We start from the raw sequence: 19293 nt of genomic DNA, 5'->3' as shown, positions 1-19293 counted from the left end.
GGAATAGATGAGCAAGATATGTTTCATGCCTTATTACCAAAAAATGAAGTTTCTAATTTCCAGCAAACGAAACATTTTCCGACGGAAAACACTTTGCATCAAAATAAATGGAGCCGAATGATAAACCACAAGAGCAGCTCCTCAGCTGCATGTTACACCAATATATGGATATACTCGATAAACAAGTCTATACAAACACTCATAGAGGGAGAAGAAAATACAATAAATCGAATCCATAGGACGACAAGAAGCTAGGATTTATATAAAACTTTTTTGAAGTTCAATTGGCAATAAAAACCGAAATCACACACAAATAAATCACTGTTCCCATCACCCTCTGCAAATAAATACCAAAGACTCGAGTGCTTGATCAAGATATGTTTTGGTGGATACACAAGTTGGAACTTTCATAGTGACATTACTTGTAAGTTGTAACCCAACATGTAGCACTAAAAAATCACCTTGACATTGCAAATCAACCAGTAATGTTGTAAAATAACATCACCTAGAATAGCCATGTGGTGGATAAGCAGGTGGAGGATAACCAGCAGGTGGATAGCCCTGCGCCTGAGGAGGTGGGTAACCATAGGGCTGTCCATAGACTGGTTGAGGTGGATAGCCAGCAGACGGAGGAATTGGCTGGTCAATGCGAGACATCTGTTGCATAGGGGGCACTGCCATTGCTTGAGGCCCAAACATGCCATCACGCTTGTCCATTTCGATCTTGTGTTGTGTCTGCAAATAATCACAGTTAGTGACTACAATATGATATTTCATTCAAATATTGATACGTTTTCCCACTTGCAAGTCTTTCTTATCGCTTCCATACCTGCATACATGCGCAAACCCTACAGAAAACAAAATTAATCATAAAATCAGTATGTTATTTTGGCACATCTTGATTGAGAATGTCCAGTAGGAAAAAGGGAATGAAAGCCTTACGTGCAGTACACCATGTCCGCCAAACATGACAATAATTGAGAAGCCTCTGAAATTTCCTCACTTCCAACAATCATTGCAACTATGGAAAATATGCATGCAATTTGTTGTAGGCAGAACATGAAACCCTGAAAACAGGAGGAAACATGTATAAGATCATGAGCTTAGTCTTACTTCACCGTCGAGAAACAAAAGAAGACTTCCATCTCCAAATTTAACCCAGACGTAGCTCGCTTTTTTTTGGGTGTGAAGCAGTGTCGAACCAAAATACCCAACAAGCGTTGGCTCTCCCTGAAAAGAAGGTGATCCAGCCGCACCTTCCAGTACGGCTACTTTGTTACGACTTCACTCTAGTCACTAGCCTTGCCTTCGGCATCCCCCTCCTTGTGGTTAACGTAACGACTTCAGGCATGGCCAGCTCCCATAGTGTGACAGGCGGTGTGTACAAGGCCCGGGAACAAATTCACCGCCATATGGCTGACCGGCGATTACTAGTGATTCCAGCTTCATGCAGCCGCCGAGTTGCAGCCTACAATTCGAACTGAGGATGGGTTTTTGGGGTTAGCTCACCCTCGCGGGATCGCGACCCTTTGTCCCGGCCATTGTAGCAAGTGTGTGTCACCCAGGGCATAAGGGGCATGATGACTTGACGTCATCCTCACCTTTCTCCGGCTTATCACCGGCAGTCTGCTCAGGGTTCCAAACTCAACGGTGGCAACTAAACACGAGGGCAAGAGCTGCAAATATATGAGGGAGAGAGAGAGAGAGAGAGAGAGAGAGAGAATTTACAATGATGCAATTATCACATTGTGTTGTCTGTATATTAAATTGATCTTGTAACAAAAACCGAGTTGAGGCCACTGAATTTCCAAAGCAGAGAAAAACCTGGAAGATCAAACACATTATTATAATAAAATCATTAATTGCGAGGAAAGAAGCTCTTTATGACTACCACACAAGTTAAGATGTTGTTGATAAGCAATGAAAACCTTCATCTATGTATATCCACTTCCTGAATGACAAGTTCAAAAGACCAATGTAATCAATTTTGAGGTGCTCCATTCATCAATAGCCACGACAAATCGGTGGCAAAGTATATTGCCATAAAGAAAAACTGAGCAAATTAAAGGGATTGTGATGTTTGATGAGACGAATTTTTTTTTTTTATAAATTTTTATACAGTATAAAAACAGTCCAATAATACTCTATTTTACTCTATAAGGATACGCGGGGGGGGGGATTATATTGAACAAATAAACAAGAAAAAACGAAGATACAAATTTTTTTCAAATCCTTAACTTTCTTTCTTGCACAAAATTCCCAAGAGTATGTAGGCTATACCTCCTAACAAAAGAAAAATAAGGTGAAACTGATCCAGGAGGAAGTTATCAAAAGAACAGCGATCACACCTATCTATCCTATGGCATTTCCTGCTTTAGAAGTCTACATCAGGTTGTAATGATATAGATCCAACCTTAATAAAATCAGCATCTTAAAGCTTCAATAAGAGTGTCGAATGGAAGGACTAATTTAGTCTAGCTGTCACCAATCTCTACATTATGCCACCAGGCATTGCAATGCTCAAATCCAGGAATTATTGAAAGAAAGAAACAACATGTGTTGAGGTTTTGATAATATCAAATGGAGGAAAGTATCAACAATAGATGTGTTATTTCCAACTTGCACATTAACTATAAAGAAGGAAAACAATTTTGAAAAGAACTGCAGTTTAGCTTTCAGTAAGTCTGACTTGTAAAGTTAGTATGGTCATCTCGTGATCTCTGATGCCAATGAACAAGCCGAAAATTGAAGCGAAAGTCACCCAAGCATCACCCTTAGTTTCATATGAAGAAGCAACTAAATAATCGTTTAATCTATGCCTTTGCTCATTCCTCTTTCATTTTGTCATATTTTGCTAAAACCCTCAAGTAATGGAATGACTTTGTCACAGTGAGAGAGGGAGGGTAAGGTGATTTGAAGATGGGACCACTGTATTGTGGAAAAAAAAAAATCTGATATATAAAAATTCCATGTTGCTTGGTAAAGTAAGCTATTACATGAATTTTGATGAATTTTAAATGGAATCCAGAAATATACAGAGGATTTATGGTCAAGTGATGCCTTTGACTATTTTGAAAATTTTGAATACCACTGCCTCCATCTTCTCATGGGTAATTAATCTAACCTATCAAGAGATATTGTGAGCTAAGGGAAACAGACTCAAACATTGTCCCAGTGGAACGATCAGACAATTTATAGTCAATTGGGTAGCCTATTTAGAGCATTCTCAGCAATTTTCTCGTAATTTTCCTTATATTTAAGAATCCAAACTACTTTTTGCTTCCCTATGTCAAAATGCACCCCAATAGCTTCCCTTAATCATTCCCTATATCATTAAAATATTTGTTTTTTTAATTATATTATATATATGAGATGAGAGATGAGAGAGAATTGTGAGACATGAGAGGAGAGAGGAGAGAGGAGAGAAGAGAGAGAATCATTTTTTATTTATTTTAATAATCATAAAGATTGCAATTGTGGAACCCAAAACATTGGGTTCTACTGTAGCAATCCTAATATTTTAGGGTTCATTTAGAGAGTCTGCTGTGGGATGTTTTTTGCGATTTTTTGGACATATTCCCTAAACTTATAGAACATATTCTATTATAAAGAGTCTACTGGGAATGCTCTAAGACTTCAATTTCCACAGAATAAAGGATGCAAACAATGGCTGATTGGTAATTTAAAACTGATGCAAAGAGATAGCATGTTAAACCAAGAAGTATCTGAACAAAAAGAATACACAACAAGCATGCTAACCGTAATCAAATAGACTCCATACCTCAGTGGCTAGGCAAAATTCGGGACATTTACTTTCTCCACACCTGCCACTACAAGGCATGTAACCAGCACAGCATACATACCTACAATGAATAGAGAACATGACATTAACATCAAAACGTCACATATTTCAGATCAAAGTCAAAAAGGAATCAAAAGAAACAATTACCTTGACATGTCATCGTAAAGAGCTCGTTTCCGGAGCAAGTATGATGCGCATGGCGCACTACAATGAAACAAAGTAAATTAGATGCACTGTAAGGGGAGAAAAATTGTTATCCATAATAAATAGCTTGAAAAGGATAAATTACACTTCCTCTTCCCTCTAACCTCCCCCACACAACCCCAAAAAAAAAAAATTCTCAATTCCCCCTCCAAAATTAAATTAGTGCGATTGCAAATGTCCCCTTTCCATTTAATTAATTGGGCAGCGAATGCAATATGTGAACTGCATGTGCTCCTTAGATAGATGAAATGATTATAATACTCATGAGAAAATAGTTTTTTGCTTCATGCGATTATAATGCCATATCATGCAATAAGAGGCCTTGATATTAAAAGAGTCCAGAAGCCTTCCTCCCTACTTGTCATCAAGGCCATCTGCATCTCATAAAAGAGCAGCTCCACCTCCAATTGCAAACAACTGACTTCTTTCAGATCTGACAATCAAGATGTTGACCAAGCTCCGACTCCACAATCCATATGTTTCTCAGGTTTGGCTTCATCATATATTCCTTGTCTTCCTTAAGTCCTACCCGCTATCCATTTCTGAGGCCCATCCCATCCTCTGAGAAACAGGACCACATTTAATGATCATAATGGTTCTCTTTCTAGTGCTGTTAGGGACATTGACAAACTGGCCAAGCAAGGAAGTCATGCAGAGCAAAGTAGCCAAGTTGGGAGGGGAAGGAGGGATGTATCAAGTCAGATTTGGGCCAGGAACTGGATTTTACAGCAGGGATGATGCTCCTAGTCGAGCTTGGCTCAGAGCCCTTCTTGAAGACCTTGAGGGCAAAGGGCCAATGGGAAGCCAGGTCGGCTTCTTGATTGTGGATGCCCATGGCACCTTAACCGGGGACTTTGAGGGCTTTAAGGTTCTCAAAGTCCAGCTCTAACAATGGCGGTAAAACCATTTATAAAGAGACAAGTAAAGAAGAGAGAAAGAGGTTCCAAAGACGGAGAGAGAGAGAGAGAGAGAGAGGAGTTGATTGCCGATGCTGTTTAAGGAGTTGTTAAGCAATGTGATGTGGATTGAGGAGAGAGAGATTGGGTTTAGGATTGGGGGGGCTAGGAATGAGTGCAATGGCAATTAGTGATATCATTGAGTTTCGATATTGAAGGAGGGTGGTGGTTGATTTTCAGTTTTGGATTTTTGGGTTTTGGGAGGTCAGCATTGGGTTTATGGTTGGAGTGCTCTTGGGAATTTGGTTTCCAAACTGCTTATGTTTTTTGGTTCCAGTGTCTTCTTAGGGATCTTTCAATCCTTTCACCTAGAAGGTAAGCACGTACAATGCACATTTTTTTTACCAAATTAACACCTAATTTTGGTAGAGGGAGACATTGAAACACAAAGTTTAAATTGTGAAGCAATTTCCATGATTTAGAGGGGCGGATTGAGAAAAAGATGGTAGCTTGGGAGGGGAGGAGTTGATTTACTACTAAAGAAAACTAAAAATATAAGAGATCAACATTTAGATATTGACCCAAAAATAGGATTTTCCATTTTCCTAACACGAGGGGAAGGCAATCAACATGATTTACACAATAAGCCTAAGATATGCAATATACCAATAGTTGCAAGTTAAAATCTCAAGAGGTAAGGACAAATGCCTAACAAATGTTTCAGGTTGATATATATATATATATATATCTTGGAAGCACGGAGACTTTGAAAGGGCTCGAGTATCTGTTGCTAACATATAAAATACAAATATAGCTCAGACAGAGCCAAATACATGTCTTCAAATACATGTCTGATACATGTCCATGATTCAAAAGATTAAATTTGAAAGTCAAATACTTTTGGGACATAACAGATGCTTTAAGGACACAACTGGGACATGGCTAAGACATGTTATGGGGGGAAAGTAAATTTTCTTAATTAAAAAAGGATCTATATGCTATTTTCAAATAGTTTATGGTCAAATATTAGAAAAGGGGTTCTAGATGCTTTAGTTTGAATATTTGAAGGACCAAAGAGAAGTTTGATTAATGCTATTTTGGGAATACCTGTGAATAGTATCATTTGAAGATATCTATTAAAGCTAATATATTATATTATTTTGTACTCAATATGTGCGTTTTCCTATATATTATTACTTAGAAGTTTAATAGGCCTTTTAAATTTTTGGTAGTCGTTACTTATCTACTAAATCAAAAATAATATAATATACATACACAAATGTATATTTATTGATTACTTATTAACAGATTGTAAGCATATTGTATCCTAGTTTTTCAAGAAGTGTCGCATTGTCATATCTGTAAAATATTTAATCCGTATCTCATGTCAATATTGGTACTTCTTAGATAAATGGTACACTAGTATCCAAGATGGCCTTTGCCATTTTTTGGTTTCCTTTTTCTAAAGATTCAGAAGTTATACCAGTCATACAAAAAACATACTTTTCAGAGGACATCTATATAACATACACACATGCTCACATGCATGGGTAGATATATTGTGCCAGTGGCTTACTTTAGTTCCAAATTTACAATGATTCAATTATTTTTCAGCGATCACTCGCTATCATACTTCATTCAATTTCTGTTTAAAACTGGGCATATTCACTATTTTGAATAAAGTCATTTTGCTAGTGATATTTTTTTTTTTATGAATAATGATTTATCAGAAGGCACAACTCACGTACACGAGAAGTATACAAGAGAAGCAACCACCCTATTGGAGTTCAAAAACTACGTGAACAAGATCAGCATGGTTAGAGGAAGAGAAATTAGGAACAAAAGTTACAACTCAATCTAAGAGGACACTCAAGAAGGAAGATTTTAGTTGAAGCACATTAGATTGAAGATGTCAATTTCTTTCTCTCCAAATGCTCCACATTATTAAAGTAAGGATGGCTTTCCAATGGCCTCTTTGGATTGTCCCCGTCCTTGTGTCTTCCAACATTGAAGTAGCTCAACAATATTGCTAGGCATGACCCATGTGACTTCAAATAGGATGAGAATCAAATGCCATATCTCGCTACTAAACTCACAATGGATGAGAAGGTGGTTTACGGGTCTCCTTGTTCTGGGAGTAATTGGACATCTGACCTTGGAGAGGAGCATTCCCATTCCATATTCATTAAGCACAATCCTCTTGCAAACACAACACCGATTGACAAGGGTAGGACCTCGCCTCCTAAGTTTATCAAATGTAAAAGTTTTACTCAAAGCCACCATCCAAGTGAAGAAAGCGATACGAAGAGGAGCCTGCACCTTCCAAACACTCTTCCAAGGAAAAAGGGAAGACTCACCATACTGTAAAGTACGGTAATAGTTCTTCACTTTGAACCTATGATTACAAGCGGGGGACCATAAATTTTATGTCTCCCTCGGAAGGATTTTTTATGAGTATAAAACATTGAGGAATGCCACTAGGGACTCAAGCTCCCAATCGTGAACCGCCCTAAGAAAACACGGGTTCCAATGGACAAGGTGCCAGAATGGTCTATGTAATCTAACACTAAAGCCTCTTTGTCCCCATCACACACACACACACACAAACACATATATGTATATATATGTTGACACAAAATCAAGACAAAGAATACATGTAGTACCCATTAGGAACTTTATGGAATCTAAACCTTTTGATTCAGCCATTTCCTCAAAAACCAAACAGCCCATATAATTCAAGCTCACTTTTCAGCTAAACATTTTTGCAATCTTCATATCCCAAGTAGCCTCAAACTCAAAAAAAAAAAAAAAAACTCGCTATACCAATTTGTGTTCTAATTCAATGACTCCCAATACTAATTGCCAAAATCAGCGAAACCTAGCATGTTCAATTCTGATTCTTAAATCCATAGCCACCTTGGAAAACCCAAATTCAATTAAGCCCTTAGATCCCTCAATCAGCATCAAAATCCTAAAAGAAGAGAAACCCCAAGAAAATTTGGACCAATTAGGGAAGGAGGTCTCTGAAAAGAGGGAAGAAGATGAAGTAAAGGGAGTGGACGAAGAGTGCCGGTTTTGCTTGTTCATGAAGGGCTCGAGTATCATAAAGGTTGGTACGAGGATGATTGGAGGAAAGTTAAAGGATTATGAGGTATGGTTTGGAGAGGGATGTGGCCAAAATGGGTTGAGCGAGGATGACCAGCATCATCGGACAAGAGATAGTTGATAAGTGATGAGGATTTGATGATAATTAGGGCCAGTGTTAATGAGTGATATAAAAAAAGGGAAGTGAGGAACAATTGAAATTATATCAGGAAGGAAGAATACAAAACTTTTGGAAATTTTGGTTTTAACGGACGCCAGCCAAGTTAGGTATCATTAGACTGCAAGCCCCCAGGACAGGCAACTAGCCCCATGGGCATTGGTTTCTCATCATCAGGAACTGCACCACACCATCAACCTACTGGTAACAGACTAACGTTGGTTGTTTTTGAATCGGCAGCATCAAGGCAGTTGGGTTTTAAAGTCAGATGCTCAGCCCTAAATAAATGCATGCCTGCTTGTGTGCATGCACTTACATGCATGGGTAGATATACTATGCTAGTGGCTTAGTTTAGTTCTAAATTTATAATGATTCTATCAATTTTAGTGATAACTCACTTTTCACGTTTTCCCTAAATTTTTGTTTAAATATGGAATCTCATTTGTTGCTCTCAGTAATGTCATTTGGCTAGTTACACATATGTCAACACATAATCAAGATGCAAACAACACATGCAGTTCTGCAAATTGTTTTAGGTTGATCAAATAAAATGTTCGTCTATAAGACTTTCCCAATGATACATTTGTTCACACTGTATTCCAAACAATATCAATCTAAAGTGAAAGATAACCTTAACTCACCCTCTTTCACTTAAGCAATGAAATATATGTCAACAAGATCTAAATCGACCTCCACAACAATGATACGGCCGTTTAAAGCAATTCACAACAATTAATCAAAAAAAACCATTCAAATTTGAGCAAAAGACCAAAGAATTCACAAGTCAACCAAGGTCAGACCAAGTCAAACAGCCTCCCACAAATTCAACGAAATCAACAGCATTAATCAGATCTACGACACAAACCGACGGATCGAAGAGCACTTACCACCATAACGCAAAGCAGCAATCTGCACACACATTCAGCACCCTATCAGCAAAAGGAATTCACATATAACAACAAATTTAAGCACATAGATAGATAGAGAAAGAGAGAGAGAATACAGCGAGTGTCGGCCTTAATGGTTCCCATGAGATCGGTGTGCCAGAGATTCCGGAAGTTCTGGCGGAGCTGCATCTTGTCCAGGTGCATCTGCGACGCCATGTCTGTACAATCTCGATCTCTCTCTCTCTCTCTCTCTCTCTCTGTGAAAGACTGAACCAGAAGCGCAGAAGAAACCCTAGCTCTAGATCTCCACGAAGACGAAGAAAAAGTGAAAGAGACGTATATACAATTTTCAAGTCTTCGTTGAGACTTTTAAAACCAAAACGTTCTCCCCTCGAAGAACGCCGAGACAAAATACAAAATGCAAATTTCCAGCTTTGGAAGACGACGGTGTCAACGACGACGACCCCACGGTCCCCACCCACCAATTGGGAATTTTTTTGCCATTTCTTTCCACGTGGCGGTTTCTTATTGGTTGATTCGTTATCACGGGAAAATTTCTAAATGAATTTTTCGATAGGTTCGATGAAGGGACCCAAAACCTCTTAAATTGGCCGTCCACATTAATCAATGGCCGGCGAGTCACGTCTCAAACTGTCCGATCATCTGTTTGTATATATCGACTCTCTCTATTATGATCATTCTCATTAAGGGTTTGAGGAAGTCGTAATTTGTTAAAGGAATTGCAGTCAATTTTGATCCTCAATGAACACCTTGTATACCTAAACCCACTTGGAGAAGCATTTTGCACCATATTAGTTCACACATCATATTATACTTCTTTAGAATATAATGCGAGGGAGGGCTCTATGATACCAATTTATCAATGGAAGTGTCTGGTAATTTTCCCTCTTTACCTTCAATTACATCAAAAACTAACTTGTAAACCTTATCAGGGCCATCCATTTTTGGTTGTTAACGGATTTCATTATCAAAAAATGTATCAACGGCTTCTTATACCAATTTCTCTTGACACATTACCTCGTGTAGATGTGTTTTTCTTGTTTGTTAATACGTCTATAGCAGATGTTTTTAAATCTTTTTAATTTTTATTTTCAAATTAAGCATCAAAGATTTTATTGTACCGTAAATAATAATTAATTATGGGCTTTAATTTGAAAATCCAATAGTATCGAGGTTAGTTTGAGACTTAGAAAAGTATGTAGGGGTTAAAGTGTAAATAATAATTTTTTGGCTCTTTTTATATAGGGTATAGAGGAGGAAGTGGACTGGTCTCTTCCTGTGTTGCGTTTGAAAATCTCATTTGGAGAGAGAGAGAGAGACGAGAAATGGCTTTTCTTTGTCTTGTAGCTCTAGTAATCCCAAGCCTTGAATAAACAAATCAGAACCCAAGTGTCAGTTTTGCTTTGTTGCCGTTTCAGAACCAAATACCCAGACAAAATAGCCACCAAAGAAAGAAAGAAACATATATTTTGCTGCTATAAATTATTTTATATCAGCAACAAACACTGCTTGCTCGTGGGATTTTATCGTGTTTTTTTTTTTTTTTGGTTTTTTTAATTGTTTTGGTTGTTTTCTAGTTGGATTTCAGAGAAGAAGAATTGGGTTTCAATGTCTTCTGATCTCTTTCTTTTTGATCACGACCCTTTCTACCGCCATTCAACCTCAGACATGGTCTCCTCTGATGGAGACCTGACCTTCATCCCTGACTCACCCCTTGATATTTTCCAGGCAATTTCAGACAGCCAAAACCAGCAGAACCCAGTTGATGAATCTCACTCCTTTGACCACTATTCTTCTACACTCCTCTCTTCCTCTCCCAGCCACCAATTTGAGAGCTTGAACCTTTACCAGACTACCCACTTGCAGTGGCTGCAGAATGGTTCTGATTTTGATAACGGGTTGGGGAATATGTCTGGATTGGAAGGTTTGGAGGTCAAGAACGAGGAATGTCAAATGGGTTTTGAGTCTTCTTTCAACCACCAGGCCTTTCTTCCCCACAGTTACAGCGGTGGAGGAGGGGCTGAGAATGTGGCTAAGTTGATGCAGAGGAGCTACAGCAGTAATTCTTTTGATGCAAAGACAGGCTTTCTCTTTCAGCCTCGCTTTGACACTCTCATGGAGTCCCCCAGTTTCCAGAACCAGGAGATTTTTGGTGGCCAAATGAGGAGGGTTTGCAGCACAGGAGATTTGCAGGTCAGAATAACTCTTTTTTTTCCTCTGTTTTTTTCCTCTTTTTTTTCCCTCTGTTTTTCAATCTAAATATCTTCCTTGATTATCAGACCACCAAAGCACCCCATGCCACCCAGAGGTCCTTCTCCAGCTCTTTGGCCGTAGAAAGCTCATTCATTGAGGAAACGAATTTCAAAGTAGGCCGTTACAGTGCAGAAGAGAGAAAAGAGAGGATTTCCAAATACAGAGCCAAAAGAAACCAGAGGAACTTCAACAAGACCATTAAGGTATAACCAGTTTGTTTTTTTCTTTTTTCTTCGTTTTTTTTTTGGGGGGGGATGAATAAGGTATAACCAGTTTGGTTTAAAGACAAAACTTTACCTTTTCTTTTCTTTTTCGCAAAAAAAAAAAAAAAAAAGCTTAGTAATAATAATAATCTAACATGAATATACTTAAACAAAGTGTGTTAATATTGCTTTTGATTAATCTAAACTAAATGTGGTTGGCTTTTCTGTTCTTTGTGTTGGCACCAAGTATGCATGCCGAAAAACACTAGCCGACAACCGACCCCGCATACGTGGTAGATTCGCACGCAACGACGAACCCGGTGACACTCCCAAGGCTGCATGCTCAACCAGTGTTGAAGACGAAGATGATCTCTGGGTAACAACTTTCTCTGCATTTTAATGCTTCTTTACTTCTTTGCTTGTTCGTTAGCGCAACGGCTTTCTAAACGTCGATAATCCGTTACGATTATTCATAATCGATAGCATTTTCTAGGCATAGAGTTGATTCATTTTTGTATGCAGCTTGAGGGATTGCATGAAGAGAATGGAACAGTGAGAATTGGGGAGTTTGTGAACACCTTTGGAGCCACACAGTTGCAGTACTATGGATTTTGATTTCCCAGGAGGATGTTTCTTAGGATAGGTTGTCCAGAGTACATGACTAGGAAGCCTTTTTTCTCAAGCAAAAAGTAGCTCGGAAAGGCTTTTTTTTCTGAAATAAGTCGCCACAGGTTGCTGAGATTAAAGTTGTAGTTAATTGGGCAGTTATAGACTAGCAGGAGTTAGTTAATTTCTGGTAGGGTTACTTTTTGGTTTCTTTTTTCTTCTTCTTTTTTTTTTTTTTTTTGTTTTTTTTTTTCCTTTGTTCCCTCTCTCTCTCTCTTTTTCTTTTTGTGGGACACTATTTGTGTCATATATGTATATTTGGTGACAAATAATAAGATTAATGACTTTTTATTGTGCTTTGGAAGTTTGAATTGAGTGAGAACTAGTGGTTCCTTGGCTACAACATTGCTTATGCTTTTTGGATGCTACAACATTGTTTAATACTAAAATGACTCTCCGCCGTCAAATGGGAGGTAAATTGTCGGAGAACCTCATCAACACATAGAAGATTTTCTCACGCCACCCTTTTTTTTTCTTCATAATTTAGGGATACGCCAACATGACAAAGATATGTATATATGTGGAAATGTTTTTATAAGTCTTAAGTGGGTTTTTTTATTATTATTATTTAAGTGACAAAATGGCAAATGGTTGAAGTACGTATATATTATAAATTCAGAAAGTCCAATGATTAATTTCGTTCAATTACGACTTATTTTTAAAATTTAATTGAAATAAGAGATAAATGACAGAGATAAGGTTCAAACTCATGACATTTACTAAGATACCATGTTAAATAATCTCTTATCCCAATAGCTTTAACTAATATGAAATGAGAAATTTAATCATTTAATTTATATTCTAAATTAATTTATAAATTTAATCATTGTTTAGGTTAAGTTTTATTGATTTTTAAATTTCATGGAGTGTTTTGATAAAACAAGAAAACCACAAGAAAGTTTTTTGGATTTAACCTTAAAAAACAACATAATAATCAATAAATAATAGCTAAACAATGTGATTGAAATATTTAAATTTGATACTTTTTTCTTTTGTTCAAGATACCATTTTAGAATATTGCTAGACATTTTAATAAGCCTTACAGGTCAATTGACCGTAAACTTTCTGGTAATGGCCCAACATATTGACCAATGTTTCGAATCACATGCTCTAGATGGATGCTGTGAATCCTGTGTTTACTAGACGTTAAATTTGTCTAAAGCTTGCCATGGAATTGGAGGATAGAGAATTTCAAATTCAAAGGGAAATATACTTGCATTAGTTGAGTTAAATTTGTTCTTTTATCAGCAATATTTTGGTTTTCACGTTCATTGGTTGCTAAGAGTACTGCTGCTAGGGTACTACATGTCCCTTAGGGACGTTGCAATCACATGTTACTATCACGTCAGCCACTAAACAATTTGTTATGATCTTAAGTGTTTTATTTAGCTTAAGCACAATTTTAACCATGTATATATAAGCTATGGGACATCATCCTTTTGTAAACCGGTTTTCAAAGGTAAGTTTTACTCAAACTTTGTATCATTTGATATTTGAGCCACTACCACATCAAGGATATGATCAAAAGCAGCTCATCGAGTATAGGATCAAATAAGTTGCAACCTTATAGTCAGGTCGTAGAAGGGGCGATTTGTGGGCTGTATTAAAATGTCTTGGTACTATCTGTGAGCTTAGTTAGTGTTATGTCATTGAATATTAATAGATGAGTGGAGCTGTTAAAAGATAAATAGTTATTGTTGAGTCAATGTCGATAGAGTAAGTTATCCTGGACGTCGGCTGCATAGCATAGTTTTAAGTGAATTTATTCTAGATCTATGTAAGTATGGCCAAATCTTTAAAGAGAATTGGCTAAAATTGCAACAAGTGTTTTTTTTTTTTTTTTTTTATAAAGTAAAATGTACATATAGTAACTTCTAAGAGTATGTTTGAGATTGTGTTTAAGAAATAGAATTTTTAAGTTAAAAATAACTTTTGAGCAAAAGTTTCATTTTTAAGCTTTTGCCAAAAATGTGTTTTGGTAATTTCTAAGTTTTTTGAACCTTTAAAAACATTTCTATTTTTTTTATCAAACGAATATTTTTTTCTTCAAATGGACTTTTTGAGTATTAAAAGCACTTTTACGCCCCTCAAACACAATCTCAAACAAACCCTAAGCATTTTAAGTGAAACGTGCGTTTAGTATTTATTTTTGGCTAAGTATTTATGGATGAAGAACGTTATCTATTAAAATAATTATAAATACTATTCAATAAATGTTATTTAATATTCTTTCATCATTCTCTTATTCTTCTTTATCTTCATATTTAGAAAATCAACCATTGGATTTGTAGGACACACATAAGTAAAGGTGTAAGTCCTACAAATCTAATGGTTAACTTTCAAAAAAGGAAGATGAGAGAAGGATTTGAGAATAGTAAGTGGCATTTCTCATAATATTAAAGTTAATTTATTTAATATTATTTACGAATACACAAATTAGGTTACATAATCTTTTTATTTTTGGCTAAGTATTTATGAAAAAACAAAATTTTGCTTAAAATAGTATTCTATTACTCTTATTAAATACTAAATACCCCCCTGGGGTTTCGTTCCTTTATTTTTTCCTCTTAGAGTTTGATTTTTATCACAGGAGGTCCTTGTGGTTTTGATAATAGACCAAATTAGTTTTTCTGTTAGTTGACCGTTAGTTGACTTAACGGAAGTTCACGTGGACCAATCAAATGTTGACACATGGCACATACTTAAAATTTTTTTATTTATTTTTTTAAATTAAAAAAAAATGCATTTAAAAAAAAAAAAATTGGGAGCCACCCTCTTTGGCCATGGCCACCCCCATCTGGCCGGATGGGGTTGGCCGAAACCACCCCCAGTGGGTACTAGGGGTGGCCGAAACCACCCCAAGTGAGTACTGGGGGTGGCTCGGCCACTCCCATGGAGCTTAGGGGGTGGCCAAAACCACCCCCAATGGTGGTTGGGGGTGGCCGAGCCACCTCCAGTACCCACTAGGGGTGGTTTGACCCCTGGCTCCACTCCAGAGCCCCCACCCCATCCGGCCCAGATGGGGGTGGCCAGGCCACGGGCCACCCCCATGGCCAAAGAGGGTGGCTCCCAAATGGCTAAGGAGCCACCCCCAATTTTTTTTCTTTTTTTTTTAAAAAAAAAAAAAAAAAAAATTAAGCAGGTGTTACGTGTCAATATTTGATTGGTCCACGTGGATTTCCGTTAAGTCAACTAACGGTCAACTGACAGAATGACTAATTTGGTCTATTATCAAAACCACAAGGACCTCATGTGATAAAAATCAAACCCTAAAGAGGAAAAAATAAATCAACTAAACCACATGGGGTATAGAGTATTTAACCCTTAATAATATTTAAAAATACACAAATTGGGTTAAGATTATTATTATTATTATTATTATTATTATTATTTTTACGCATATATATATGATATGAAAAAAATGTGAAATCAACTCAGGAACAGATTTTCCTTTGTTAAAATCTAATTTTATTTTTTATAATTTGATAGTATAATTGTTTTTAGAAAAGTTTTGTTTTTTCCTATTTGTAAAGATGCAATTTTATGTGTTATGTATTTGATTTCTGGAAGAGGCAGCTTTGTCAAACTAAAAATTTCTTAAGAAGAATTTAGGGACAAATCATATTTAGCCAATAGGTTTTCATATGTTTTGAATTTAGTCATTAAGTTTTCAATTTAAAAAATATAGACCTTAGGTTTTGTTCAAGTTTAAAATAAGTAGTCATTTCAAAAAAAAAAATTCATATGTTTTGCTTAACACCATGTAATCGTTCAATGTGAGGAAGCAGTTTAAAATAAGTATTTTATCACTTTATTGTCAAAGTTAACGATTTGTCATATGTTACATATCTCATTTGACACATGATAAATATTTCAATGCAGTGTCACGTTAACAAGTGTTAAAGTCATTCATAAAAAATAAAAACAAAACAAAAGACCCCACAAAATATATACATATATATATATATATATATATATATCATCGATTTGACACGTAATACTTAAAAAAACACAAAACCTGAGAACCTAAAAAGCAAACCCACAGTAACAAAAGACTTTGGTTCCATTAGTGTTGCATTGCATTGATCAAGTGTTGAGATGGATGTTGACATGTCAAATAAAACACATGTACCATATGAAAAACTTTAATTTTGACGACAAAGTGACAGAAATACGTCTTGAAATTGAAAATCCAGATCAAACGAAACCCTAAAGATTAAATATAATTTTTTCCAAGAATTTAAGACAAAAACATGCGCATAAAGCTGGTTATATATAGGCTAGTAAATATTAAACGATAAATATAATTAAAATGATTCTTTCCCATAATTTCTTGACCTAAAAGCCAAGAAGAAGGTTGAGTGGTGGTTTGTTACTCACGATTCTAGCAAGTAATCAATGTCACTTATCATAAACTTTATTTTAAAGCAAGATTTATAGTGAACAGATGCCTCTTTATTTTGTCATTGGAGTAGCATGTTTACATTCCACGTATTTGAGTAGACGATTCTCTTTGCACAGAAATATTGTCTCCATCAATCCACATCATCTCCTTTAATTTGCAACTCTGTCATGCACAATTTGCTACTTAAAAAGAAACCTCCCCACTATCATTACGCGCATGTTAAATCATTACTTATCTCAAAGAAATTGACCCATTTTTATTATGCGGGTTAAATCACTACTTATCTAGTCAAAAGTTTAAATGAATAGCTAATTAAACTAATAAGAATATATGAATTTAATCATTTAATTTATATTATAACGTCCTTCCTCACGTGTGAACGGAAAATAAATGAGGTCCAATATGAATGGGAGGTAAATAACAGAGAGTAAGGTTTGAATTCAAGATCTTTGCTTTAATATATGCCCAGTTTTGAGGAAATTTTCTTCAACCTACTTTAATAAGTGCTAAGTATTATCTCTCACATATTTCTTTAATATTTTTAATAGTCATTTATTGTTATTTTACTAACCTAGGAAGCCAAACATTAATTTTTGAGAAACCCAATTAGAATAGGTTAAAGAAAATTTCCTCCAAAGAAATTTGTGTCGGTAAAACTATTACCAATTATTTTAAAAATTTATACTGATAATAAATAATAAATTTAATTATTTAATTAATATTTTAACCAAGTGATACTGACCATTAAAACTCCCATCTCCACTAGTTTTTCCCAATTCCACATCAATATTTCTGGATTATACTTGACAAATATCACACAATTTTGCTAGGACATTTGCAGCCACACAAAAGGCCAGCCAATCTTTGATCTCTATAGGAATATGGCATTAGGTACACTTACAAGGACTCACTAAAGTACTAATATTGTACATTTAGCTTGACATCTTTGACTAAATAATAATATACCTTAAGCTTTAAAGTTGCTTTTAAAAGCTACCATTTCTATACCATGATAATGTATCTGAGGGCATGTTTGGATTGGATACATAGTTTGCTTTTTCTACCTTAGGAAGGGTTATTTGATTGACAGATTGTTGAAGGAAGGAATCCAATTCTAATCTAATGTATAATAGCAGAAACTAATTAATTAGTGACTACTCACAAAAAAATAAAATAATAATAATAATAATAATCATAATAATTAGTGACTGTAAACCCTAGGTTTTCTAAAATTGTTACATGTGGCTAAAATTGTGACAAGTAACACGCATAGTTAATACGCTAAGAATTTTTATAGAATGGCTCAAATTATATCATATATTATTCAGGAAAAACGTCCCAACATTAAACTACACCACTCTTATTCCAGTGGACTAATGTGGCAATATTCATTAGCCATTAGACTCGTCTTTATTAAAAAAAGAAAAAAGTTCATTACTACATCAGCCAGCTAGTGGTATGAAAGTAGGACGAGAGACGAGTAATTAAAATTACTGTAATGAAAAAAACCCAGGTATATTACATATATGAGAAATGCTAGGGCCTTGTTTGGCAAAAGACATGCCAAATTCTTTCTTCTTCTTCTTCTTTTTATTTTTTATTTTATTTTTTTCCAATTTCCCAACATTCTTACTTTTTATTTATCACATTAATCACTTCTTATTACTTTTATTATTATTCAAACAAAAAACCTACTATAAACCAAAACTCTTTCACGTTTCAATACAAAAAATTCAAATTTTTTATCTACTTTTATATCACATTAATCACCTCCAAACCAAGAACCCCAATACATGCCCATTGCCAAACAATGTGTTCTCCTCGTATTCTTCTCATTCTAGTGGATATTACTTTCTAAAACAGTAAAAATAGAAACTGGCCTAACGGGTTCCTTAATTATTTCTCTTACCCAGTTTTTAGAAAATGATATCCACCCAAAAACCAAAAAACACTAAGAGAACAGTACCTAGCATTCCCATATATATATATATGGTGCATATGAGATATTGATCGAAAAATAATATGCTTAAAGACTTACCTGGGGGAGTAACACCTGGTGGTTCCCTTTAGTGAGTGCAGCAATCGATTTAGATGAAGAAAAGGAACAATTTTTGTTGTCCACCTGGGATTTGACTCGTGTAACATAAATATGATGCTGCACTAAAGGAATCATAAGAGACATGATCATGTTGAATCTAATTTAACAGCAAGAAAGCAAACCCATATATGGGTTTTGTTTGGTTTGGACAAATTATATATTCTTTTTTCTTAATCAGACAACCATTGTGCCCAAAATTGGAAAAGGCCAAAGCGCAAGTCAAAAAGAGACGACGATATTGTTTTATTTATTTTATTTTTTTAATTGGGATGGTGTGAATATATAACATTTGAAAATGAGAATTTCATTCACCAATGGGGACATCAGTCAAAGAATTTCCAATGCTAGAGGAATGTTTGTATAGGTGGTAGTTTATGCTTCAACCCCTTTTAGTGTTGTCAAATCGTCGGTTCTAATGATTACTTGGCACCACAATTTGCAAGTGTTCGTGGAGTGTGGACAGCACACCCCTTTCTATGCTTTCTATAGTATCATGCTATACAGTAACACTAGTTTTTATACGTTCATACGAAATGTGTTTTAAGTGATTTTTATTTTATTTTTTTGTTGTTAATTAAGTGATTAACGTAAAAAGT

At 35.7% G+C, this 19293-nt stretch overlaps 2 protein-coding genes across 2 annotated transcripts; one reads left to right on the top strand and one right to left on the bottom strand.

Annotated features, from left to right (window-relative positions):
• Nucleotides 1–238: 238 nt before the first annotated feature.
• On the bottom strand, nt 239–9471 carry LOC132175158 (uncharacterized). Its single transcript, XM_059587004.1, has 8 exons — nt 9168–9471; nt 9052–9073; nt 3950–4006; nt 3782–3863; nt 1729–1824; nt 943–1067; nt 830–848; nt 239–735 (listed from the first exon to the last, which is right to left on the bottom strand). Exons 1-8 carry the CDS (start codon nt 9265–9267, stop codon nt 502–504), a joined length of 735 nt encoding a protein of 244 aa, XP_059442987.1. The 5' UTR covers nt 9268–9471; the 3' UTR covers nt 239–501.
• Nucleotides 9472–10646: 1175 nt separating this feature from the next.
• Nucleotides 10647–12318, top strand: LOC132176501 (zinc finger protein CONSTANS-LIKE 2). The gene is made up of 4 exons (XM_059588733.1): nt 10647–11265; nt 11352–11528; nt 11776–11904; nt 12051–12318. Exons 1-4 carry the CDS (start codon nt 10681–10683, stop codon nt 12141–12143), a joined length of 984 nt encoding a protein of 327 aa, XP_059444716.1. The 5' UTR covers nt 10647–10680; the 3' UTR covers nt 12144–12318.
• The last annotated feature ends 6975 nt before the right edge of the window (nt 12319–19293 follow it).

The sequence above is a fragment of the Corylus avellana genome, chromosome ca3, assembly GCF_901000735.1.
Source record: "Corylus avellana chromosome ca3, CavTom2PMs-1.0".
Taxonomy (NCBI): Eukaryota; Viridiplantae; Streptophyta; class Magnoliopsida; order Fagales; family Betulaceae; genus Corylus; species Corylus avellana.
Note: the sequence above shows the minus strand (reverse complement) of the source record. Positions and strands in the feature narration are given on the sequence as shown.

What these genes read in the sequence shown, in the direction of transcription:
- LOC132175158 (XM_059587004.1), bottom strand. Translation starts at nt 9,267, where the DNA reads ATGGCGTCGCAGATGCACCTGGACAAGATGCAGCTCCGCCAGAACTTC. An exon ending in CATTAAGGCCGACACTCGCT is followed by an intron (nt 9,074 to 9,167) that starts GTATTCTCTCTC and finishes ATGTGTGTGCAG; the next exon opens with ATTGCTGCTTTGCGTTATGG. An exon ending in AATTTTGCCTAGCCACTGAG is followed by an intron (nt 1,825 to 3,781) that starts GTATGGAGTCTA and finishes TTGATCTTCCAG; the next exon opens with GTTTTTCTCTGCTTTGGAAA.
- LOC132176501 (XM_059588733.1), top strand. Translation starts at nt 10,681, where the DNA reads ATGTCTTCTGATCTCTTTCTTTTTGATCACGACCCTTTCTACCGCCAT. An exon ending in GCAGCACAGGAGATTTGCAG is followed by an intron (nt 11,266 to 11,351) that starts GTCAGAATAACT and finishes CTTGATTATCAG; the next exon opens with ACCACCAAAGCACCCCATGC. An exon ending in ACTTCAACAAGACCATTAAG is followed by an intron (nt 11,529 to 11,775) that starts GTATAACCAGTT and finishes GTTGGCACCAAG; the next exon opens with TATGCATGCCGAAAAACACT.